Genomic DNA, 20,813 nt, shown 5'->3' with positions numbered 1-20,813 from the left:
ACAAACTGGGAGGGAGGCAAATGGGGCGACAGAGGCAAACGGGTGATGGAGGCAAATGGGGACAGCAAACTGGGAGGGAGGCAAATGGGGCAATGGAGGCAAACGGGGTGTTGTGTCTTGGCAGGGAGTGACTCAGAGAGTGAGGGGGAAGAGCCGACAGTGCTTCCCTCTGCAGGACCTTCCTCTCTGGCTCCGCTCCAAGTTCCAGAGGCAGGCCAGGTGGAGGAGATGACGAGGCCTCTTTCTCCCGCACCTTCCCCCTCCCAGGCAACGCCTCAAGACCCAGCTGCTGACAATCAGTCCTGGTTAAATCCCAGGCATCGCAGAAAGGAGAGGCGGGAACAACAAAAGAAGGGGTGGGGCAGGCCTAGAGGGTGCTGAGTCACGGAGCCACACCCCAAAGGGTGTAAAAGCAGGAGGAGCTGCTCTATAGCTTCTCGTGACGGACAAAAACTGACTCTTGGAAACTTTGGCTGCAATATTTCGAGACTAAGAATTTGGCTTCTGGATTTCTGTTTATTTCTGAACTCTTGGTTGCTCCAGCAACGAACTGCAGTTACGCTGGCTTCTGAGGAGATAAGAGAACTTGACAGGCAATCGCAGGTTCGTTGCCAGAACTGATATCTGTCGTAGGAATAAATTGCTGGCAGATATAGTCAGCTCGCATGTCTTCTTGGTTGTGGTTGTGGGGGGACAGAACACGGGGAGGGAGACATCTGCCAAGTAGTTAAGACCCAGTTCCAAAATTACGAAAGGCAAAATGATCACGGGCAAAATGCTTTGCAAATAGAGGGAAGGCCTCTTCATTTTCAAAGACTTTTGCCCTGCTGTAAAGTCAGACTCTCCTGTGCAGTCCTCAGTTCATAAAGAACACAAGCCTAAAGTACTGCAGTGCGAGATCACGCGAGATCAGTACCCTGAGGTTTTGCATTACTGGTCTTGTGTGATCTCGCACTAAATTAGTTTAGGCCTCCATTCTCTGTGAACAGAAGGCTGTACCAGATCCGGCCATAAAGTCCTTGCATGCCAATGAGACTTTGGGGCAGCAAAATAGCCATTTTTGAAGCCTTACATCCTTTCTAGTCTCAGCAAAGACCATTTACAAGCCAATGGGGGGCTTCAGGCAAGGATTGAGCTTCAAAATCTCATCACTGGGATCAAGGAGCAGGCCAAGTGGGGTTCCGGTCACCAGACAGAAACCATGGAGCAGCTGCTCCAAGGTACACTGGGGAAGAAGGAGCTTGTTTCAAAATTGTTTCATTTCTCACAGGTCTCTGCTGTAATTAATCCACCCCAATAAATCTTAAGTTTTCTCCTAATTCCTCCTTGGAGGTTTTCCCTGATTATTCCTTAACTCAAATCTGACTGACTGAGATTTGCATATAAATAGATAATTGTAAGGAAAGAGATGTTTTCTAGATATTTTCAAAGCTTTCATGACTCACGAATATAGAAATCATCATGTCTATATCACACCACTGAAAACATGCAAACATAAGGACCCAGATTGTTGGGGGGGCAATAAGTTGACTTTGTAAATATACAAATAGAATGAGACTATTGCCTTATACACTGTAAGCCGCCCTGAGTCTTCGGAGAAGGGCGGGATATAAATGTAAATAAATAAATAAAAATAAAACATAACGGAATTTTGGAAAAATTCAGAAGGAAATTCACTTGACTTTCTACTGTTTGATCTTTTCTCTAACCTTGTTATCATTTTATTTCTCTTTTGCCTTGAAGGTACTAATGAGCAGGAGAATCAAGATTCCTGTGAACTGTTCCAAGTGATCAATGCTAAAGATGGAACAGAGAAGTTTGAATTTCAAATGAAATTAGAAAGCCATGAGTGGAACCAGTCAAATAATTGGTATCAAGAAAGCTCATCTTCCACTGATGCTCTGATGCAAGACTTTCTTGTCCAACAAGAGAAAATAAGGGAAAACTATATTGGGAAAAGTATGAAGCTAATCAAAGCTAAATTACATGTAAATGAACACTACTTAACCCAAAACAAAGGAGAAGATGCTATAAGAAGAGACAACGGACAAAACTACAATGGGACATTCATTCTTTCTCTGGAAAATAACTTCCTTACATCGCAAAAAGTGATTGACACGAAAGAGAAGCCTTATAAATGCTTGGTATGTGGAAAATGTTTTAGAACAAATGGGCAACTTACTTCCCATGAAAGGATTCATACTGGGGAGAAGCCATACAAATGCAGAGAGTGTGGTAACAGGTTCAGAAGATGTAGTAATCTTATTTCCCATAAAAGGATCCACTCAGGAGAGAAACCATATAAATGCATGGAGTGTGGAAAGACCTTTGCTCAGAGCATTGGACTTAGAAGCCACAAAATGATCCACACAGGAGAGAAACCATATAAATGCATGGAATGTGGAAAGACCTTTGCTCTGAGCAGTAGACTTACTATCCACAAAATGATCCACACAGGGGAAAAGCCATTTAAATGCATTGAGTGTGGAAAGACTTTTGCACAAAGATGTCATCTTATTTCCCATAAAAGGGTCCACTCAGGAGAGAAACCATATAAATGCATGGAGTGTGGGAAAACCTTTACTCATAGCAGTGGACTTACTATCCACAAAAAGCTCCACACAGGAGAGAAACCATATAAATGCATGGAGTGTGGAAAGACCTTTGCTCAACGCAGGTATCTTGCTTCCCATAAGATGATCCACACAGGAGAGAAACCGTATAAATGCATGGAGTGTGGGAAAACCTTTACTCATAGCAATTCACTTACTATCCACAAAAAGCTCCACACAGGAGAGAAACCATATAAATGTATGGAGTGTGGAAAGGCTTTTGCTCTAAGTAGTACACTTACTATCCACAAAAAGATCCACACAGGAGAAAAGCCGTATAAATGCATGGAGTGTGGGAAAACCTTTACTCATAGCAGTGGACTTACTATCCACAAAAGGCTCCACACAGGAGAGAAACCATATAAATGCATTGAGTGTGGAAAGACCTTTGCTCAACGCAGTTATCTTGCTTCCCATACAATGATCCATACAGCAGACAAACCATATAAATGCATGGAGTGTGGAAAGACCTTTGCTCAAAGAGGTCATCTTATTTCCCATAAGATGATCCACACAGGAGAGAAGCCGTATAAATGCATGCAGTGTGGAAAGACTTTTACTCGTAGGAGTGTTCTTACTATCCACAAGAAGCTCCATACAGAAGAGAAACCATATAAATGCATGGAGTGTGGAAAGACCTTTGTTCTGAGCAGTAGGCTTAGTATCCACAAAAAGATACACACAGGGGAGAAACCATATAAATGCATGAATTGTGGAAAGGCATATGCTCGGAGCTATGATCTTACTTCCCATAACAAAACCCACACAGGAGAGAAGCCATATAAATGCATGGAATGTGGAAAGGGCTTTGCTCGGAATCATAGTCTTACTTCTCATAAAAGGATCCATGCTCGGGAGCAACTATATAGCAATAGCCATTCCACTTAAACTTATATACCACTCCAAACTGCTTTACAGCATTCTCTGAGCAGTTTACAAAGTCAGCAGATGGTCAGAACTTGGCTCAAAGACAGTAGCTGTGAGTGGGACCTTGGATTTTGGTTTGGCTAGTCTAGAGAAAAGAAGGATTAGGAGCGACATGATAGCAATATTCCAGTATTTGAGAAGCTGCCACAAAGTCATTTCCCCCCCCCAAAGCACCAGAGGGCAAGACAAGAAACAATGGATGGAAACTAATAATTGAGAGAAGCTACCTGGAATTTCTTTACAGTGAGGACAATTAAATGGGCAGAAGCTGGCAGGTGGGCACCCCCCCCACCTGCTCCGGGAGGGAAGGCAGGCTTCACGCCATCCGACTTAGCCATCCGTGTGGAGGAGGGCACCATGGCAGGTGGGATGGAGGCAGGAGGGACGTGCGAGCAAATGTTGGGAGCCGAGCTTGGGGTTTGCAAGTGGGCTCAGCGGGGCCACTTAGCAGGGAGGGAGATTCCTGCCCGTTTGGTTCAATTCAGCATGGGGTGGGAATGCAGAAGGCAGAGGAAATCCATGCCTCGGTGTTCCACTATGAAAGACTCCTTTCCATCCCAGAATTTGATCCTGCGCTCTCTTTCTCACTCTTTTTCCTCTCCTCTCTTTCCTTCCTTCCTTCCCTCCTCCCTCCCTCCCTTCTTTTTTTCTCTCTGTGATTCTGATTCTCTAGCGCCTCATTTCTTGCTGGGTCTTGCGGGTGCTTCTTCCAGCCCTTTTGTGTATGTGCAGTACCAACAAAGACCAGAAGAAGTGCCTGCAAGACCCAGCAAGAGATAAGGCAAGTGCAGGGGTGCTTTGCTCCTGCTTTGGAATATGGAGTGAGTCTCCATCCTCCACCATCTCAGGCCAGAAGAGGAGTGACTGAGAGGGGAAGGTGAGCAGCAGGGCCAGCCAATGGTGGGATCACCCGACAGCCGCAGCAGAGGGACAAAAGAGCTGCATTGAGCTCTGGAACCACAGGCACCCGAGGTAGACAAATCTGGGAAATGGAGATACTGGATGGCTTTTCCCAGCCAGACGATTGAGAACCTGCTGGAGAGGTTGAACCAGATGAGCATCGATAGCATAGGATAACCATGCAGATCTGAAGCGCCCAGAATGATCTTGAACTGGCCTACTTTGACATTTCCACCACACCGTGGTCTGGTTCCAGTTGCAGTGACTCGGCTGGCTAGCCCTCCCCCAGTGCTGTCGGCAGTTTTGTCTGGGTCCACAGCAAAGCCCGCTGCTCCGTCATCGGTTAGTGAACCCACCTGGCCATCCACACCACCTGAGATAGCAAGGACCCCCACCATGGGCATATTACCCTGGGGCCAGCTGGGTCCTGGAGCAATGGACTTCATCTTGGGCATCGCCTCCTCCCCCTCCCCAATCTGCCCTTCCAGCAATGAAGGCCACCTTCGACAGGGACCCGAACAAGCTTGCGTTCTTCCTGAAGCAGGAGTGGGCCCACATACACAAATCATGCTGCAGACTACCCCAGCGACTAAGCCATGGTCCGGGCCATAACAACAAACTTGAAGGGGAACACAGCAGACTGGGTGACCCAACTCCATGATGAATCCGCACCAGAAATTTCAGAGCTACTTTTGACAGAACCCCTTGGAAGCTGGTGTACTTTCTGAACTGGATCTAGTCCCATCTCTACCTATGGGGCTCAATACCAATCAGACCAGGAAATAATCTTGGTGAAAACTCGCTCGGCAAGCCTTTGAGGTTCCTCCCCCACCTTCAAAGTGGGGAGAAGCTCCAGCTCTGGAACCCTCTCCAGGCACCACCAGCAAGAGCAGAGAGGCCAACGAAGAGGATCCAATGGTAAATGAGGCCATCTATCCTTTTTCCATAAAGTTCCAAATAGTGGTACCCAGAACGGGCTGAGGGGGACATAGAAGCCGACACAGACACTGGATGTACTAGGTGCCTAATTAGTCTCCCCACTGTCCAGAAGACAGGCCTAATTTTGTGAACATTTTGCCCTTCAATAGGTGACTTAGCATGTCTTTTATTAGGGGGAGAAGGTGGGTATTCTCCACGCACATGGCGTTAATTCCATGGGAATCCACACAGACCCTCATCCCCCTCTTCTTTTCTTTGAACAGTGCTGGGGCCGCCACTTTAGATTTGGCGGGCTGAATGAAACGTCTTGCCAAATTGGTGTTGATGTACTTCCTCAATTCGTCCATCTCTCTAAGGATCATGGAATACATTTTGAGCTTAGCTCCTGGCACAATGGGGCGGGGGGGAGAGATATTACATTTGTGCTCTCTGAATGCATCTGCCATGTCCCTGTACTCTTAGGGCACCTGGGGGAAGCCAGGTGGGCAATCCGCAGCGGCTGCTACCCCCTCTCCCCAACCAGGGCTGATTGGGGGCTGAAATGGTTGAGCTTCACCTTGAGGAAATGGTGGTAGTGGGCCGATGCCTATTTTTAGCTTTTGGTAGCCGTCTTCCCACGTGATGGCTGGACCCCATTTGTCCAGCCAAGCAAAGCCTAGGATGACCAACTCTTGTCATCTTTGGGCAGGGGTGAAATATTCCCGGTTCGGACCGGATCACCTGATCTGGTAGCGATGGTGGCGGGTGGTTTGGAGAACCAGTAGCAAAAATCCCTGCCCCCGCCCCCTGCCCCTACTGAGCTGCGCCATCATCAGGTTTTTTAAAAAACTTTTAAAATCATTTTTCTTCAGCCGAAAAATGCTTTTAAAAGGAAAAAAAAAGCCTTTGATGATCGTGGGGCTCAGCTGGGATCGTCAGAACCCTTTAAACTTTTTTTTAACAACCTCTTCGGCCGAAGAGGTTGTAAAAAAGGTATTAAAAGGCTCCTCTGGCAATCCCACCTGAGTTGCCTGATCACCAGAACCTTTAAAAAACATGTTTTCTAAAAGCTCTTTGGCCGAAGAGGTTGTTAAAACAATCCTTTTAAAAAGTTCTGGCAATCGGGCAACTTCAGCTGGGATTGTCAGAGGAGCCTTGTAAAATCTTTTTTTTTTCTCTGGCGATCCCAGTTGAGTTGCCTGATCATCACAGGCTTTTAAAAATCATTTTTTACAACCTCTTACATCAGCCCCAATCGCCCAGTCCCCACTTGCCCAATTGCTGCTCCTTTCGGACTCGCAAAGCCTTGCTTTGCTTTGGCTGCTGCAATCAGTTGCATCAACTAGCAATTGAATCTGCCTGCCTGCAATCTATCTCCTTGGTGAGCAACTCAATATGCCTTTGCTGGCTGAGGAACTCTGGGAGTTGAAGTCCACAAACCTTAAAGTTACTAAGGTTGGAGAGCCCTGATCTAAAAAAATATAAATAAAATAAAATAATAAAATATTTGTGCAGCTTTCTGAGATTTGTTGTGTTTCTGTAGTGTTTCACTCTAATTACACAAACACACAAAATCTCACAAAGCTGCATGTGGCATTTTGTGTGTGTCAGTTGTGTTGTGTTGTGTGTGTGTAAAGTGTGAAAGTTGGTTTTTGAGCTTTTTGTGGCTGTGTGAGGTTCCTGCTTGTTGCAGGGGCCGTTTTGGGTGAGGTGCAGCTGCTTTTACATTGTATGTGAGTCAGTTGTGTTGTGTTGTATGTAAAGTGTGAAAGTCGCTTTTTGGTACCTCATTGTTTTGTATACTTTGTTTATTATTTTTATTATTTATTGTTATTGGCCACACCCACCCAGTCATCTGACCACCAAGTCACACCCACCAATTAAGCCATGCCACAGAACCAGTAGGGAAAATTTTTAGATTTCACCCCTGTCTTCGGGTCTACCATGAAGTGTATAAGTTCCCAATGATGTCCCATCTCCAGTTTCACAAGTTTGGTGACTACAATGGCTGGGGCTTCGACTATTAACATTCCATCAACTTTCTTGAAGTGTATTGGACATCCGACTTCTGGAGAGAGTTGCTAAAGTCCATAGGATTGACCCAAGGGCTTAGCTCAGCTTTTCATCCAAGTACTAATGGAGCTGTGGAACGCACAAATGCCATGGTGGAGCAGTATCTGAGATGCTATGTGGACTATCAGCAAAACAATTGGGTGGACTTGCTGCCTTTCCCGGAGGTGGCTTTCAACAAGTCAGTGCACAGTAGCACCTACTGACCCCCTTCCAAATCACTAGCAACATGGACTTTGTCCCCATGCCCGAGCTGCCTCGAGAGCTGCCATCATCCATGACCCTGGCAAAGTGTATGGAATTATTAAGGCTGGGTTGAGAGAATACGAAGTGAGCCCTGGCTGAGGTAATAAAGGCGTACAAAAAACAGGCAGATATGCACCAGTCCCTCCATCCCCTCTTCCAGGTGGGAGATCATGTATACTTGTCAATAAAATAAGCTAAAATTGTCTAGCAAGAAACTGGGACCTAAGTTTCTAGGGCCATTCTCAATAGTGACAGTAATTAACCCAGTGACAGTACAACTTAGTCTCCAACGCCTGCTAGGAAAAGTGCATCCAGTTTTCTATAGCAGCTTGTTAAAGTCTGCAGTTAACTCACAGCTAAGACTGAGGAACAGAGGAGCCCCTTAACCAGTTGTGGTACAGGGTGAGACCCACTATGAGGTTAAGAAAATATTGGACTCAAGGTTACACTGGGATCGCTTGCAATACTTAGTCCACTGGAAGGGGTGTTCCTTGTCTGAGGCTACATAGGTGAAGAGCTGGGATGTGAAAGCATATAGGTTAGTAAAACAATTCTGTGAGAAATTCCCTTGCAAGCCAAAGGGGCCCCTGGGGGGCGGGGAAAGATGGTTAGGAACAGCATTATTAATCCCTATCACTTATCTCGTTTCAGGATGTCATCCCTGGAGCCATCTTTAATGGGACTCTTCAGGGCTATCATAGCGGTGCCTGGGCAAGCTTTGGGAATGGGAAGGGGGAAGTAGAGATAGTGTGGCGTGTGTAAACATAACGTTCTTTTCCTTGGGAGTCAAGGACATCTTGGCAGCACCTGGCGAGGCATGTCTGGAAGGGCCTCTGGTGGCTCAACAGACTAAGCAATCTGTTATTAACACAGCTGCTTGCAATTACTGCAAGTTCAAGTCCCACCAGGCCCAAGGTTGACTCAGCCTTCCATCCTTTATAAGGTAGGTAAAATGAGGACCCAGATTGTTGGGGGCAATAAAAGTTGACTTTGTATATAATACACAAATGGATGAAGACTATTGCTTAACACAATGTAAGCCGCCCTGAGTCTTCGGAGAAGAGGGGGATATAAATTCAAATTAAAAAAAAAAGTTAATTGAAGTTGGGACAGTGACCAGATTGGGCCATGGGCCGCATATGTGCTTGGCGGGGAAGAACCTTTGATTTTACTTCGGGGTGGGGTTTTCAGATTCGGGTTTTTCCCAGATGTGCCCAAATGATCTCTAATAAATTTGTACTTTGAGGAAGATGCCTGCTTCGGCGTGTTGATTGTGTTGGGGGTGTTACTTGGAACCCTGACAGAAGGCACTTTAGAAGTGCATTAGCGGGGGGGAGATAGGTATTGCGGCTGATTCATTTAACGGGATCCACTTAACAAATTCTTATGGTACAAATGTGATTGGCAGGCTCCATTCCATTTGTAATGCTAGGATTCCCTGTATATTGCAGTTTCACAAAAATTGAGAAGGAAATTCACTTGACTTTCTACACGTTGATCTTTTTCCCTAACCTTGTTATCATTTTCATTTCTCTTTTCTTTGGAAGCTACAGTGGGCAGGCAAATAAAGATTCTGAAAAGCCATTCCAAGTTATTATTATTATTATTATTATTTATTTGATTTTTATACCGCCCTTCTCCCGAAGGACTCAGGGCGGTGTACAGGCAAGATAAAACATACAATGTACAAATTAAAATGCAATTTAAAAAACTTATTTTAAAATTAGCCTGAAAAAATTAAAATATGCCATGAACTAAAAACCCCATTTAAAATTAATAAAATTTACAAAATTTAAAAATTAAAATTCAATTCAAGCCAGCCCCGCACGAATAAAAAGGTGTGTCTTCAGTTCACGACGGAATGTCCGAAGGTCAGGTATTTGGCGTAAACTCGCGGGAAGCTCGTTCCAGAGTGTGGGAGCCCTCACAGAGAAGGCCCTTCCCCTGGGGGCCGCCAGCTGGCATTGTTTGGCGGACGGCACCCTGAGAAGTCCCTCTCTGTGAGAGCGTACGGGTCGGTGGGAGGCATGTGGTAACAGCAGGCGGTCCCGTAAGTACCCAGGCCCTAAGCCATGGAGCGCTTTAAAGGTCGTAACCAACACCTTAAAGGCAGCCAGTGCAGTCTGCGCAGGAGCGGTGTTACGTGGGAGCTACACGTAGCTCCCTCTATCACCCGCGCAGCTGCATTCTGGACTAACTGAAGCCTCCGAGTGCACTTCAAGGGAAGCCCCATGTAGAGAGCATTACAATAATCCAAGCGAGAGGTAACGAGCGCATGAGTGACCATGCACAAGGCATCCCGATCAAGGAAGGGGCGCAACTGCCGAACCAGGCGAACCTGGTGGAAGGCCCTCCTGGAGACGGCCGTCAAATGATCTTCAAACGACAGCCGATCATCCAGGAGGACACCTAAGTTGCGCACCCTATCCTTTGGGGCCAATAACTTGCCTCCAACAGCCAGCCGCGGCTGCAGCTGGCTGAATCAGGATGCCGGCATCCACAGCCACTCCGTCTTGGAGGGATTAAGCTTGAGCCTGTTTCTCCCCATCCAGACCCAGCATGAAGACAGAATAAAGAAACGTACAGTAAAAACGGAAGAAGAAAATTAGGAGAGAAAGCAGTCAAATAATTGGAATTAGGAGACCTCATTTTCCTTTGATCCTTCAGGGCAAGACCTTCTTGTCCAGCAAGGGAAAATAAGGAAGAAATATTGTGGGGAAAATGTAAAGCTAATCAAAGCCAAATTGCTTGTAAATGAAGAGTTTCCAATCAAGAACAAAGGGGAAGATGCTATAAGGAGACACAATGGGAAAAAATACAATGGGACTTTTGCTCTTTCTCTTGGAAATAAGCCCCTTACTTCCGAAGAAGGGGTCCACATGGGCGAAGCCATACAAATGCATGCAATGTGGGAAGGCCTTTGTTCAGTCCATATAATAACAACAGAGTTGGAAGGGAACTTGGAGGTCTTCTAGTCCAACCCCCTGCCCAGGCAGGAAACTACTCCATCTCAGACAGATGGTTATCCAACATTTTCTTTAAAATTTCCAGTGTTGGAGCATTCACAACTTCTGCAGCCAAGTTGTTCCACTGATTAATTGTTCTAACTGTCAGGAAATTTCTCCTAAGTTCTGAGTTGCTTCTCTCCTTGATCAGTTTCCACCCATTGCTTCTTGTTCTACCCTCAGGTGCTTTGGAGAACAGCCCGACTACCTCTTCTTTGTGGCAACCCCATAAAAGTATGTAAGGTGGTCTTACGTCCCATAAAAGAACCCACATGAAAATAGCCGCATAAATGCATCGTATAGAAAGACTTTTAGTCTAAGAGGTCAACTTACTTCCCATAAGATGGTCCACACGGGATAAACCACATAAATGCATGGAGTGTGGAACGTTTTCAGTGATAATGTTTTCCTTACTTCCCATAAAAGGATCCACCTTCAGGAGAAACCTTACAGCTGCATTTCATGTGGAAAGAGCTTCAGTTTCACTATTCACTACGTGTAACAAGATCCACGTGAGAAAAACCATATGAATACATGAAGGAGCTTTACATTAATGGATCCACACAGGAGTAGCCTTATCAATTCAGTGTGGCAGGAACCACAACAGGAAAATAATCTAAATCCTCGTGCAAGAGTCTTGTTGGATAATAATCTTCATAAAACGCTAAGACCTACTTCGATATGATCCAAATAAGACAAGTTGAAGGCTCAATTCTTTCTTACGGGTTTTAGCTAAGTAGGAGGTTCTAAGTCAAAAATGAGAACCAGTGAAGATTAACCAGTGCAGATTAAGTGATTAATCATTTCAAGAAACTTCCTGTGATAAATATAACCACTAGAACAGAGTTACAGGTAAAAATGCAATTGGTCCTGAATCCCCTATTATATTGAGCTTTCCTTTGTCCCAATCCACCTCTCCACGCTGCTTCGCAATATATAATGCAAGAAAGAAAACCGTAAAGAGACTGGGTTATAGTGACGCTGAATTATAAAACACAACTAAGAGGCTCTGTGTCCTAACTGTAGTTTTCTCTCCTTGCCTTCTCTTGTGTTGGCTCCAAAATAAGAGTAAAGAGTAAGGGCCTCTGGTGGCTCAACAGACTAATGCAGTCTGTTATTAACACAGCTGCTTGCAATTACTGCAAGTTCAAGTCCCACCAGGTTGACTCAGCCTTCCATTCTTTATAAGGTAGGTAAAATGAGGACCCAGATTGTTGGGGGCAATAAAAGTTGATTTTGTATATAATATACAAATGGATGAAGACTATTGCTTAACACAAAGTAAGCCGCCCTGAGTCTTCGGAGAAGGGCGGGATATAAATTCAAATAAAAAAAAAGAGAGAGAATTTAAAGTGTGCTGTTGTAAGACTGCTGAAGTATCAGCAAAGGAAATGGACTTTGGAAACTGTGAGGCCAGAAATATAGTTAGAATAAGAACTCCAGGGATGGGTGGGAGACATCTGCTAGATCTGAGAGTGCTCCAAATCACAAAACAGTTACTGCTTCATGGACATGAAAATAACTGAACTCAAGACTTGCTTCTACTGCATAAAATAGGGATATGAGACAGGCAATAGGAACGAGAAAGTATTGGTCAGTCAAATGTGTCTTTATGCCACAGAATCTCCCCCCCCACCCCAAAATCCATGTAAATGTATATACCATGACAAGAGCTTCAGAGCGAGAGTTTCCTTTTCACCAAAGGAGCCACAGTGGTGAGAAGGCGTATAAATGTACAGGTTTTGCTCTCATGAAGTGAGAGTGACAAGGGGCTCGCAAAAGCTAAGACAGATTGTATTACATTTACCTGTAACCTTACATTAATAAAATACAATTTGTAAGATTTTTCCCCTGTCATTTAGTGAATGATGTTGGGACACATTACAAATTACAAATGTGCTTATTTTTGGGAGGAGCCATAGTTGAGGGTTTTAGAGTCCAGTTTCAACACATTTACTGAAAAGTGACTTAGTGATACTTCCTAGCATTGTGGAGATATCCGTAACTTTTGTGTCTGTTCTGAGCCATATTCACACATGGAGTACTTAAAGCAAGTAAGTTTTGTAAGAGAAGACGTTAGGAGGGGAAGATGGCTATCTGGCCAGCATCCAAGAGGTCAGGAGTCATCAACATGGAGGTGATGGTATGACATGTCGTGTAGAATACATATGGAAAAGTATTCCGTCTAGAATTTAGATTTGGGACAGTTGTTGTTTTCTTACTCAGTTCAATGATGGACACTGGAGGGTTTTGAACTTGTGTTCAGAGAACAATCCACGTTGTGTGATGTCCATTTGTCTTTTTTCCTTCCTTCTGTTTTAAGTCCTTCAGTATGGGGACCAGAGATCCTGAGGGAAGGAGGACTCCACCAAATCCCCCTCAGGAGCTATTTTTCAGGAGGATCCCTCAGGAAGATCCAAGTCATGTCGGCTGGCGGCCCCCAGGGGAAGATCCTTCTCTGTGAGGGCTCCTACCCTCTGGAACGAACTTCCCCCTGGTTTACGCCAAATATCTGACCTTTGGACCTTTCGCCGCGAATTGAAAACGTATTTATTTATTTGCGCGGGGCTGGCGTAAATTTTTGTTGTATTTTAAATTTATATTTTATATTTCTAAATTTTATATGAATTTTAATGGGTTTTTAGAATTTTAAATGTTTTAATGTTTCTCGGCCAAATTGTATAATAAGTTTTTAAATTTTGTTTTAATTGTATATTGTATTGTTTTTGGGTTTTTATTCTGGCTGTACACCGCCCTGAGTCCTTCGGGAGAAGGGCGGTATAGAAATCGAATAAATAATAATAATAATAATAATAATAATAATAATAATAATAATAATAATAATAATAATAATAATAATAATAATAATAATAATGTCAGGACACCTCAGGAGGTAGTTGAAGGTCCTCCCATCCTCCCGAGAGATCCCAGCTGTTTCATCGTCTCTATGTATTCAATTATTCCTATTCCTTTAATTATGTATTTTTAAATTCTGTATCCCTTGCAGGGAATCACAGGTTGGAATTTTTTTGTCTTTATGGTCGAACTGAAACAGTGGTTGAACCTCCAAATCAAGCAAGAGGGGGAAATTAATTTACCGTATTTTTTAGAGTATAAAACGCAGCTTAGTTTTTGGGGAGGAAAATAGGGGGGGTGGGAAATTTGCCTGCCAGGTATTCATCTGGCTAGCGCCCTTAGTCTGGTTAGCTTTAGCACATTAGTTTGCTGTTTTTTATCCCCTGTTAAAAGCTGAGAGTCAGAGGTAGATCACTTCATTTGCTAGGCCTCGTTAAGGCTGGAAAAAAAGCTTCAAAAAAGCTACATTCCGAGTACAAGATGCACCCAAATTTTCAGCCTCTTTTAGGAGGGGAAAAATTGCATCTTATACTCTAAAAAATATGGTATTAGATTTGTATTCTACTTTTTTTTCAGGAAATCAAGCTGGCGTACAGATCTTCCATTTTTTTCTTTTGTTTGGACTGGGTTATTATCGCGTTCCTGAACATCATACAAATTCAACTGAGATTGTTATAAATTTTTTTTATTTTTTGCTAGTCACTCTTCTTAGTTTTCAATAAATAAGTATTTTACAAAATCCTTTAAAATATTTTTTTTGTAGTTCTTTGACTTGGACTTGTGCAAGGCAGCTCAAATGTAATTATGTAAATGTATGTAAAGACTCCACTGGCACATTGGCATTTTTACAATACCTTGTTTACAGTTAGTGATATGAAAAATAAGTGTGATGGTGTTGCAGGAATAATGAGACTCAGACCTCGGAATCAAAGGAGCTGTATTTATTTGCGCAAAAGGTTCAGAGCAATAGAGCCGTAGCAACATCTGAACCCTCTTCTTATGGAAAAACAAACACTTATATACTTTTCAAAAGAAGCAAAACACGGAAATATAGCATACCGGCATTGATTGGTTATATTATTTATAGCCCCCTGTTGCTCTGTTAAGGCAGCTAAATATCTTGCTCCCCCTTCATCCAGAATAGAATAGAATAGAATAGAATAGAATAGAATAGAATAGAATAGAATAGAATAGAATAGAATAGAATAGAATAGAATAGAATTTTTTATTGGCCAAGTGTGATTGGACACACAAGGAATTTTCTTGGTGCATACACTCTCAGTATACATAAAAGAAAAGATACCTTCATCAAGGTACAACATTTACCACACTAATGATGGCCATAGGGTACAAATTTAACACTTAATGATACAACACTTAATGATAGCCATAGGGTACAAATAAGCAATCAGGAAACAATATCAATATAAATCAAAAGGATTACCAGCAACAAAGTTAGTCACAGTCATAAGTGGAAAGAGATGGGGATGGGAATGATGAGAAGATTAATAGTAGTGCAGATTTAGTAAATAGTTTGACAGTGTTGCGGGAATTATTTGTTTAGCAGAGTGATGGTGTTATGTATTTAAACTTTAGGAGGGAAGTTTGGGCGGGAACAAGCACGTTGCTGATTGGCTGATGCCTCAGCCAAAATAGTATTTAAAGAGGGGTTTTTGCTGTTGGTCTTTCGCTGGGTCACAATAAACTAAAGAGCTGTTGTCACTCGTGTGGTCTCCTGCCTCGTTATTGCCCAAACTTAACATTGGCGACGAGGATGGGATTCTGAGGCAGCGAGACCAGGAAAAGAGCTGAAGGAGCACGGATTCGGAAAACCCAGCCGGTATCGGAAGCGGTCACATAGCCATGTCCAGCTATATACCGCCAGCGCCATTTGACTCGGCCAAAGAGAAATGGGGGTCGTACATGGCTCGTTTCGAGTGTTTCCTCGAAGCAAACGAACTACAGGGAGTCTCGGACAATCGGAAGCAGGCTTACTTCCTAAGTCACTGTGGACCGGAGGTTTTCGATACTGCCGAATCGCTGTCGGAACCAACGCTGGTACAGTCGGTGCCATGGCAAACGCTGCAGACAACACTGAAGGCGCACTACGCTCCGGTGTCGTCAAAGTTTGTCCAGCATTTCGAGCTAAGACAGCGAGTTCAGCGAGAGGGTGAATCGATAAGCGTGTACATGGCCGCATTAAGGAAAGCCGCAAACCACTGTGAGTACCGGGATTTGGATGACTCCCTACTGGAACAACTCATTTGTGGGGTCCGGGACATTCGTTTACAGAGGAGGTTGCTGTCCAAAAGCAACCTAACCCTGGCCCTGGCCCTGGACGAGGCAAGGGCACACGAGATGTCCACCAAAGCGGCGGAAACCCTACAGAAATCGAACACACCGAACACCGGCACGAAAGCAACGCCAGTTCACAGCGAAGTCGTCGAGGCCGAATCCGAGGAAGAGGAAGAAGAAGAGGTCTTCCACACCGGGCGGGCAGAGAGAGGCGACCGGGACGAGTGCGTGAGCTGCGGAGGCCAACACCAACGACAAAATTGCAGATTCAAGGATGCAATTTGCCAGCGGTGCGAAAAGAAAGGGCACATTGCACAGGCCTGTCGAGCCCCTCAACCGTCCCGCCTAAAATTCAAACCGGCCAATCAGCAGAGTGCTGGACCGACGAAACGGCCAGGGATTGGCTCTTCCAAAAGAGGCGCGAAATTGAACCAAACAACTGTACGAGTGGGTCACGCATCAATGCGAATCGAAAAGAAGATATTCACACAAACGCACATCGAAGGAGTGCCATGCAAAATGGAGGTGGACACTGGATCGTCGATCACGATCATGTCCTGGGACACCGTCGCGAGGAACCTGCCGGCGGTAGCGAGACGCCAACTGCAAACCCAAAGGCTGAGAGTGCAAGACTACCAGGGAAACTGGATCCCTGTTGTGTCTTGCCCGCCCTCAGAGCAGCCGGGGCCTTCTTACCTGCTCCCCAACACTGAGGAATGTATGCCTTCCGGCCCAAGTCCTGGCTCCATGCCCCCACAAACTGCAGAAGAAGGAGCATCTCCCTGCCCCAGCCCTGACTCCATGCCCAGGCAAACGGAGCAGCTAGACCCCTCCCCCTCCTCCACAGCAGGTGAGCCTGAGGAGGGTTTACTCCCAAGAACAGCTGATTGGAGTGACCCTCGCATCAGAAGATTGGAGAGGCGGAGGCAACAGAGGGAAGGGAGGGGCAGGCCTTAATGAGTGCTGAGTCATGGAGCCACACCCCATGGCCTATATAAAGGAGCTACTTTCTGGCAGTCTCTGAGTCAGGCAAAAGTCAAACTTATCTTGCTGAAGTCACTTACTGGTCTCCTGCCTGCTCTGAGGACTTTGCTAGGACTTTGGGCAGAGCTGCAGAGGCAAGCCTGATTCGGATTTCCCGGACCCAGCCGTCAGCGGAGGAGTGGGACACGACAATCCCTGTTCGAGGAGTCACGTCCGTCAAAGTGAGATATGGAAATTTTAAGAAAACTCTACCGATCACCATCGTAGATGGAGACCTTCCCAGCTTGCTAGGCCTGGACTGGTTCAGAGCCCTGGGGATGGAAGTGACCGGGGTTCACAGAAACGGAGTCACCCTAAAGGATGAACTGCTGAAAGAATTCGAGGACGTCTTCCAGGACTGCCTGGGCAAGTACGTGGGGACCCCTATTTCGTTTAATTTAGATCCCCAGGTGGCTCCCATTAGGTTAAAGGCTAGGAGGGTCCCCTTCGCCCTTAAACCCAAAATTGACTGGGAGTTAGACAAACTAGTAAACCAGGGCATACTAGTCCCCGTCGACCATGCCAAATGGGAGACACCAATTGTAACTCCAGTCAAACCGGACGGGTCGGTCCGGATTTGCGCTGACTACAAGGCAACGCTTAACAAAGCATTGCAAAAGAGCACATACCCCGTTCCCATAGTGCAACATTTGTTGTACTCATTGGGACAAGGGCAGGTCTTCGCCAAACTCGATTTGGCCCAAGCCTACCAACAACTGCCCGTAGACGATGACACAGCCAAAGCACAGACGATCGTAACGCATCGAGGCGCATTCAAATGCACCCGACTCCAGTTTGGAGTCACCGTAGCCCCAGGGTTGTTCCAAAATCTAATGGAACGTCTATTACAAGGAATACCGGGGTTCGTACCATATTTTGATGACGTACTAGTTTCAGCAGAGAACCTAGATGAGTTAGGGACCAAACTACGGAAAGTTTTGGGCATTTTCAGGTCTGCTGAACTAAGGGTCAAGCTCAACAAATGCCAGATAGGAGTTGAGTCAGTAGAATTCCTGGGTTACCAAATAGACAGAGAAGGAATCCACCCCACGGAGAGCAAAGTGCGAGCCATCAGGAAGGCTCCAGCTCCCAAAAATAAGGCTGAGTTACAAGCATTTTTGGGGCTTGTGAACTTTTACGTGGTCTTCTTGAGAAATAAGGCAACAGTAGCAGAGCCGCTGCACAAGCTATTAGCAAAAAAGACTGTTTGGTCATGGGGCAAGGCTGAGACTAGGGCATTCGAGGGTGTTAAGAACCTATTGTCCAGTGATAGCCTGCTAAGCCAATACAATGGGACATTACCACTAGTGCTAGTCTGCGATGCGTCACCCTACGGGGTAGGGGCTGTCCTCAGCCATAGGTTACTGAACGGATCGGAAGCCCCCATCGCATATTTTTCCCGTACAATGTCAGCAGCAGAAAGAAACTACAGTCAGCTAGATAGAGAGGCCCTAGCCATAGTTTTGGGAGTTAAAAAATTCCACGAATACCTATTTGGGCGACATTTTGAAATAGTAACAGACCACAGACCACTATTGGAACTTCTGGCGGGGGACCGTCCAACTCCGGTTGCATTATCACCCAGAATGACCCGTTGGACCATTTTTCTAGCAGCGTACTCGTACAAATTGTCCCATCGTCCAGGAAAGGACTTAGGACACGCCAACGCTTTGAGTAGATGCCCCTTACCGGAGACGATCGAAGACCCGACCCCAGGGACACCCATCCTACTTATTGACTCTCTAGACTCCGGCCCGGTCACTTCTAAGGAAGTGACTAGGGCATCTTACAGAGATGTTATTATAAGGACAGTAATCGGTTGGGTGCAGAGGGGATGGCCCAACACACCGGGAGATCGTTTCAAGGACTTTACAAAAAAATGATCGGAACTGTCGGTTCAAGGGGGTTGTCTGTTATGGGGGGATAGAGTGGTTATCCCAGAGAAACTGCGAGAAAATGTATTGGAACTGTTATATGAGGGGCACCCGGGAATTGTCAGGATGAAAAGCCTGGCGAGGAGTTACGTGTGGTGGCCACAAATGGATAAAGATATTAGCGATAGGGTAGGAAAATGCCAGGCCTGCCAAGAGACAAGGCCACTACCCCGAACAGCCCCCATAAGAGAGTGGGAGAAACCCCAGGGTCCTTGGTCCAGAATCCATATAGATTTCGCCGGGCCATTCCATGGGCAAACCTTTTTAATCGTGGTAGACGCATTTTCAAAATGGTTAGAAATTCTGCTCATGAAATCCACAACAGCTGAAGCTGTAATCACAACGTTGCAGCACCTTTTTGTAACACACAGGTTGCTGGACACTCTGGTATCCGACAACGGGCCACAATTCACGGCAACCCAATTCGAAGGGTACCTAGCAGAAGAGGGCATCCGACATGTCCTCTCGGCACCTTTCCACCCGGCGACGAACGGACTTGCAGAGAGATTCGTTCGGAGTGCCAAGGAAGCGCTATCTAGAATCACCCCTGGTGATTGGCAAGCCAAAATCGACACCTTTCTAGCGGTGCAACACAGGACCCCCTGTGTAGCCACAGGGCGCAGCCCATCTGAACTACTAATGGGCCGGAAACTAAGGTGTCCCTTAGATCGATTGAACCCCACATATTCCCCTGACAAGTACCAAGGCATCCACGAAAAAACCAGGGAAATGACAACGGGTGATTTGGTGTGGGCATATAACTATAGTGAAGGCCCAGCATGGCTGAAAGGAACAATCACTGGGGTAACTGGCCCAAAATCATATATAGTGGGCCTGGGGGATGGCAGAGTATGGAAGCGCCACATAGATCAACTACGTAGAAGGGTACAAAACAAACCAGAAACCGCGCAACCAGACCCTGACTACCCAATATTTGAACCAACAGCTAACTTAGACCCGCGGTGATCGGAGGACTTATCTGAACTTGGAGAAGTCCAGCGACGCCAACCGACTCCTCCTGAAGACTGCAGGGATGACTGCAAGTAATCCAGGGCCGGAGGGCCTAGAGTAGAAGCTGGGAGGAACAAACAGTCCCTCCGACCAGCTCGACTCACTCCCAGGGAATGAATTGCGCAGGTCAGAAAGAGCGAGGAGACGCCCTGTCTACCTGCGTGACTACGTGGAAAAATAACATGCAAATTACATGTAAAGAAGTGGCTCAATGCGTTCTGGGAGGGGAAGAGTGTTATGTATTTAAACTTTAGGAGGGAAATTTCGGCGGGAACAAGCACGTTGCTGATTGGCTGATGCCTCAGCCAAAATAGTATTTAAAGAGGGGTTTTTGCTGTTGGTCTTTCGCTGGGTCACAATAAACTAAAGAGCTGTTGTCACTCGTGTGGTCTCCTGCCTCGTTATTGCCCAAACTTAACAGATGGCATTCGGGGAAAAACTGTTCTTGTGTCTAGCTGTTCTGGTGTGCAGTGCTCTATAGTGTCGTTTTGAGGGTAGGAGTTGAAACAGTTTATGTTTCAATGAGGCTACAGGTGTCTTGCCAGAAATACCAAAGTTTCCAGCAGTTCGTTTGTGGGCACCTCAATGCTTGAGTAATTGTGAACTTGTGGTTTGTCATTTTCCATTTCCTTCACACATTTTGTTATCTAAAAAGCGATCTTTTATAACCGTCTTTTTTGTTCTGCCACACATGGGCTTTTGTGGCTGCCACTGCAAACTGCTGGCTCATATTTAGCTGGCTGTCCGCTAAGACTCCAAGATCCCTCTCAGAGTCACTGCTATTAAGCCTGGTTTCACCCAGTCTAAATGTTTACTTTTGGTTTTTCTTGTGCATAAAGGGGAAAGGTTTCATCTGAATTCCCCATAAAAATCCACTCAGGATGCACTTGATTCTATTCGTCTATATCTCATCTTGAAGAACTTTCTCTGAATCTTGAATTCTCTTTAAAGAGTAGCTGAGGCTACTTGGGGGTTTTTCTGTGTGCTCAGAGTCACCCAAGTAGGGCAAATGTGTG

The 20,813-nt window shown here is 45.5% G+C and overlaps 1 protein-coding gene across 6 annotated transcripts in view; it reads left to right on the top strand.

The window, feature by feature from the left end:
* LOC131192680 (zinc finger protein 107-like) overlaps positions 1-14,227 on the top strand; it is a 49,824-nt gene extending 35,597 nt beyond the window's left edge. Inside the window, exons 5-6 of one of the 6 annotated variants that reach the window (XR_009153776.1) lie at positions 1,744-5,357; positions 14,111-14,227. Coding sequence is in view for 3 of the 6 variants with exons in the window: in XM_058172059.1 (XP_058028042.1) it covers positions 1,744-3,500 (1,757 nt within the window). In the remaining 3 variants the exon portion in view is untranslated. Of the gene's footprint in view, positions 1-1,743; positions 9,400-14,110 lie in introns of those variants that run through there. The other 5 variants (XR_009153774.1, XR_009153775.1, XM_058172059.1 and 2 more) reach the window with 5 other exon arrangements.
* Positions 14,228-20,813: the final 6,586 nt, after the last annotated feature.

This window comes from Ahaetulla prasina, chromosome 2, assembly GCF_028640845.1.
Source record: "Ahaetulla prasina isolate Xishuangbanna chromosome 2, ASM2864084v1, whole genome shotgun sequence".
NCBI classification, from domain to species: domain Eukaryota; kingdom Metazoa; phylum Chordata; class Lepidosauria; order Squamata; family Colubridae; genus Ahaetulla; species Ahaetulla prasina.
This window is presented reverse-complemented; position numbering and strand designations above follow the sequence as displayed.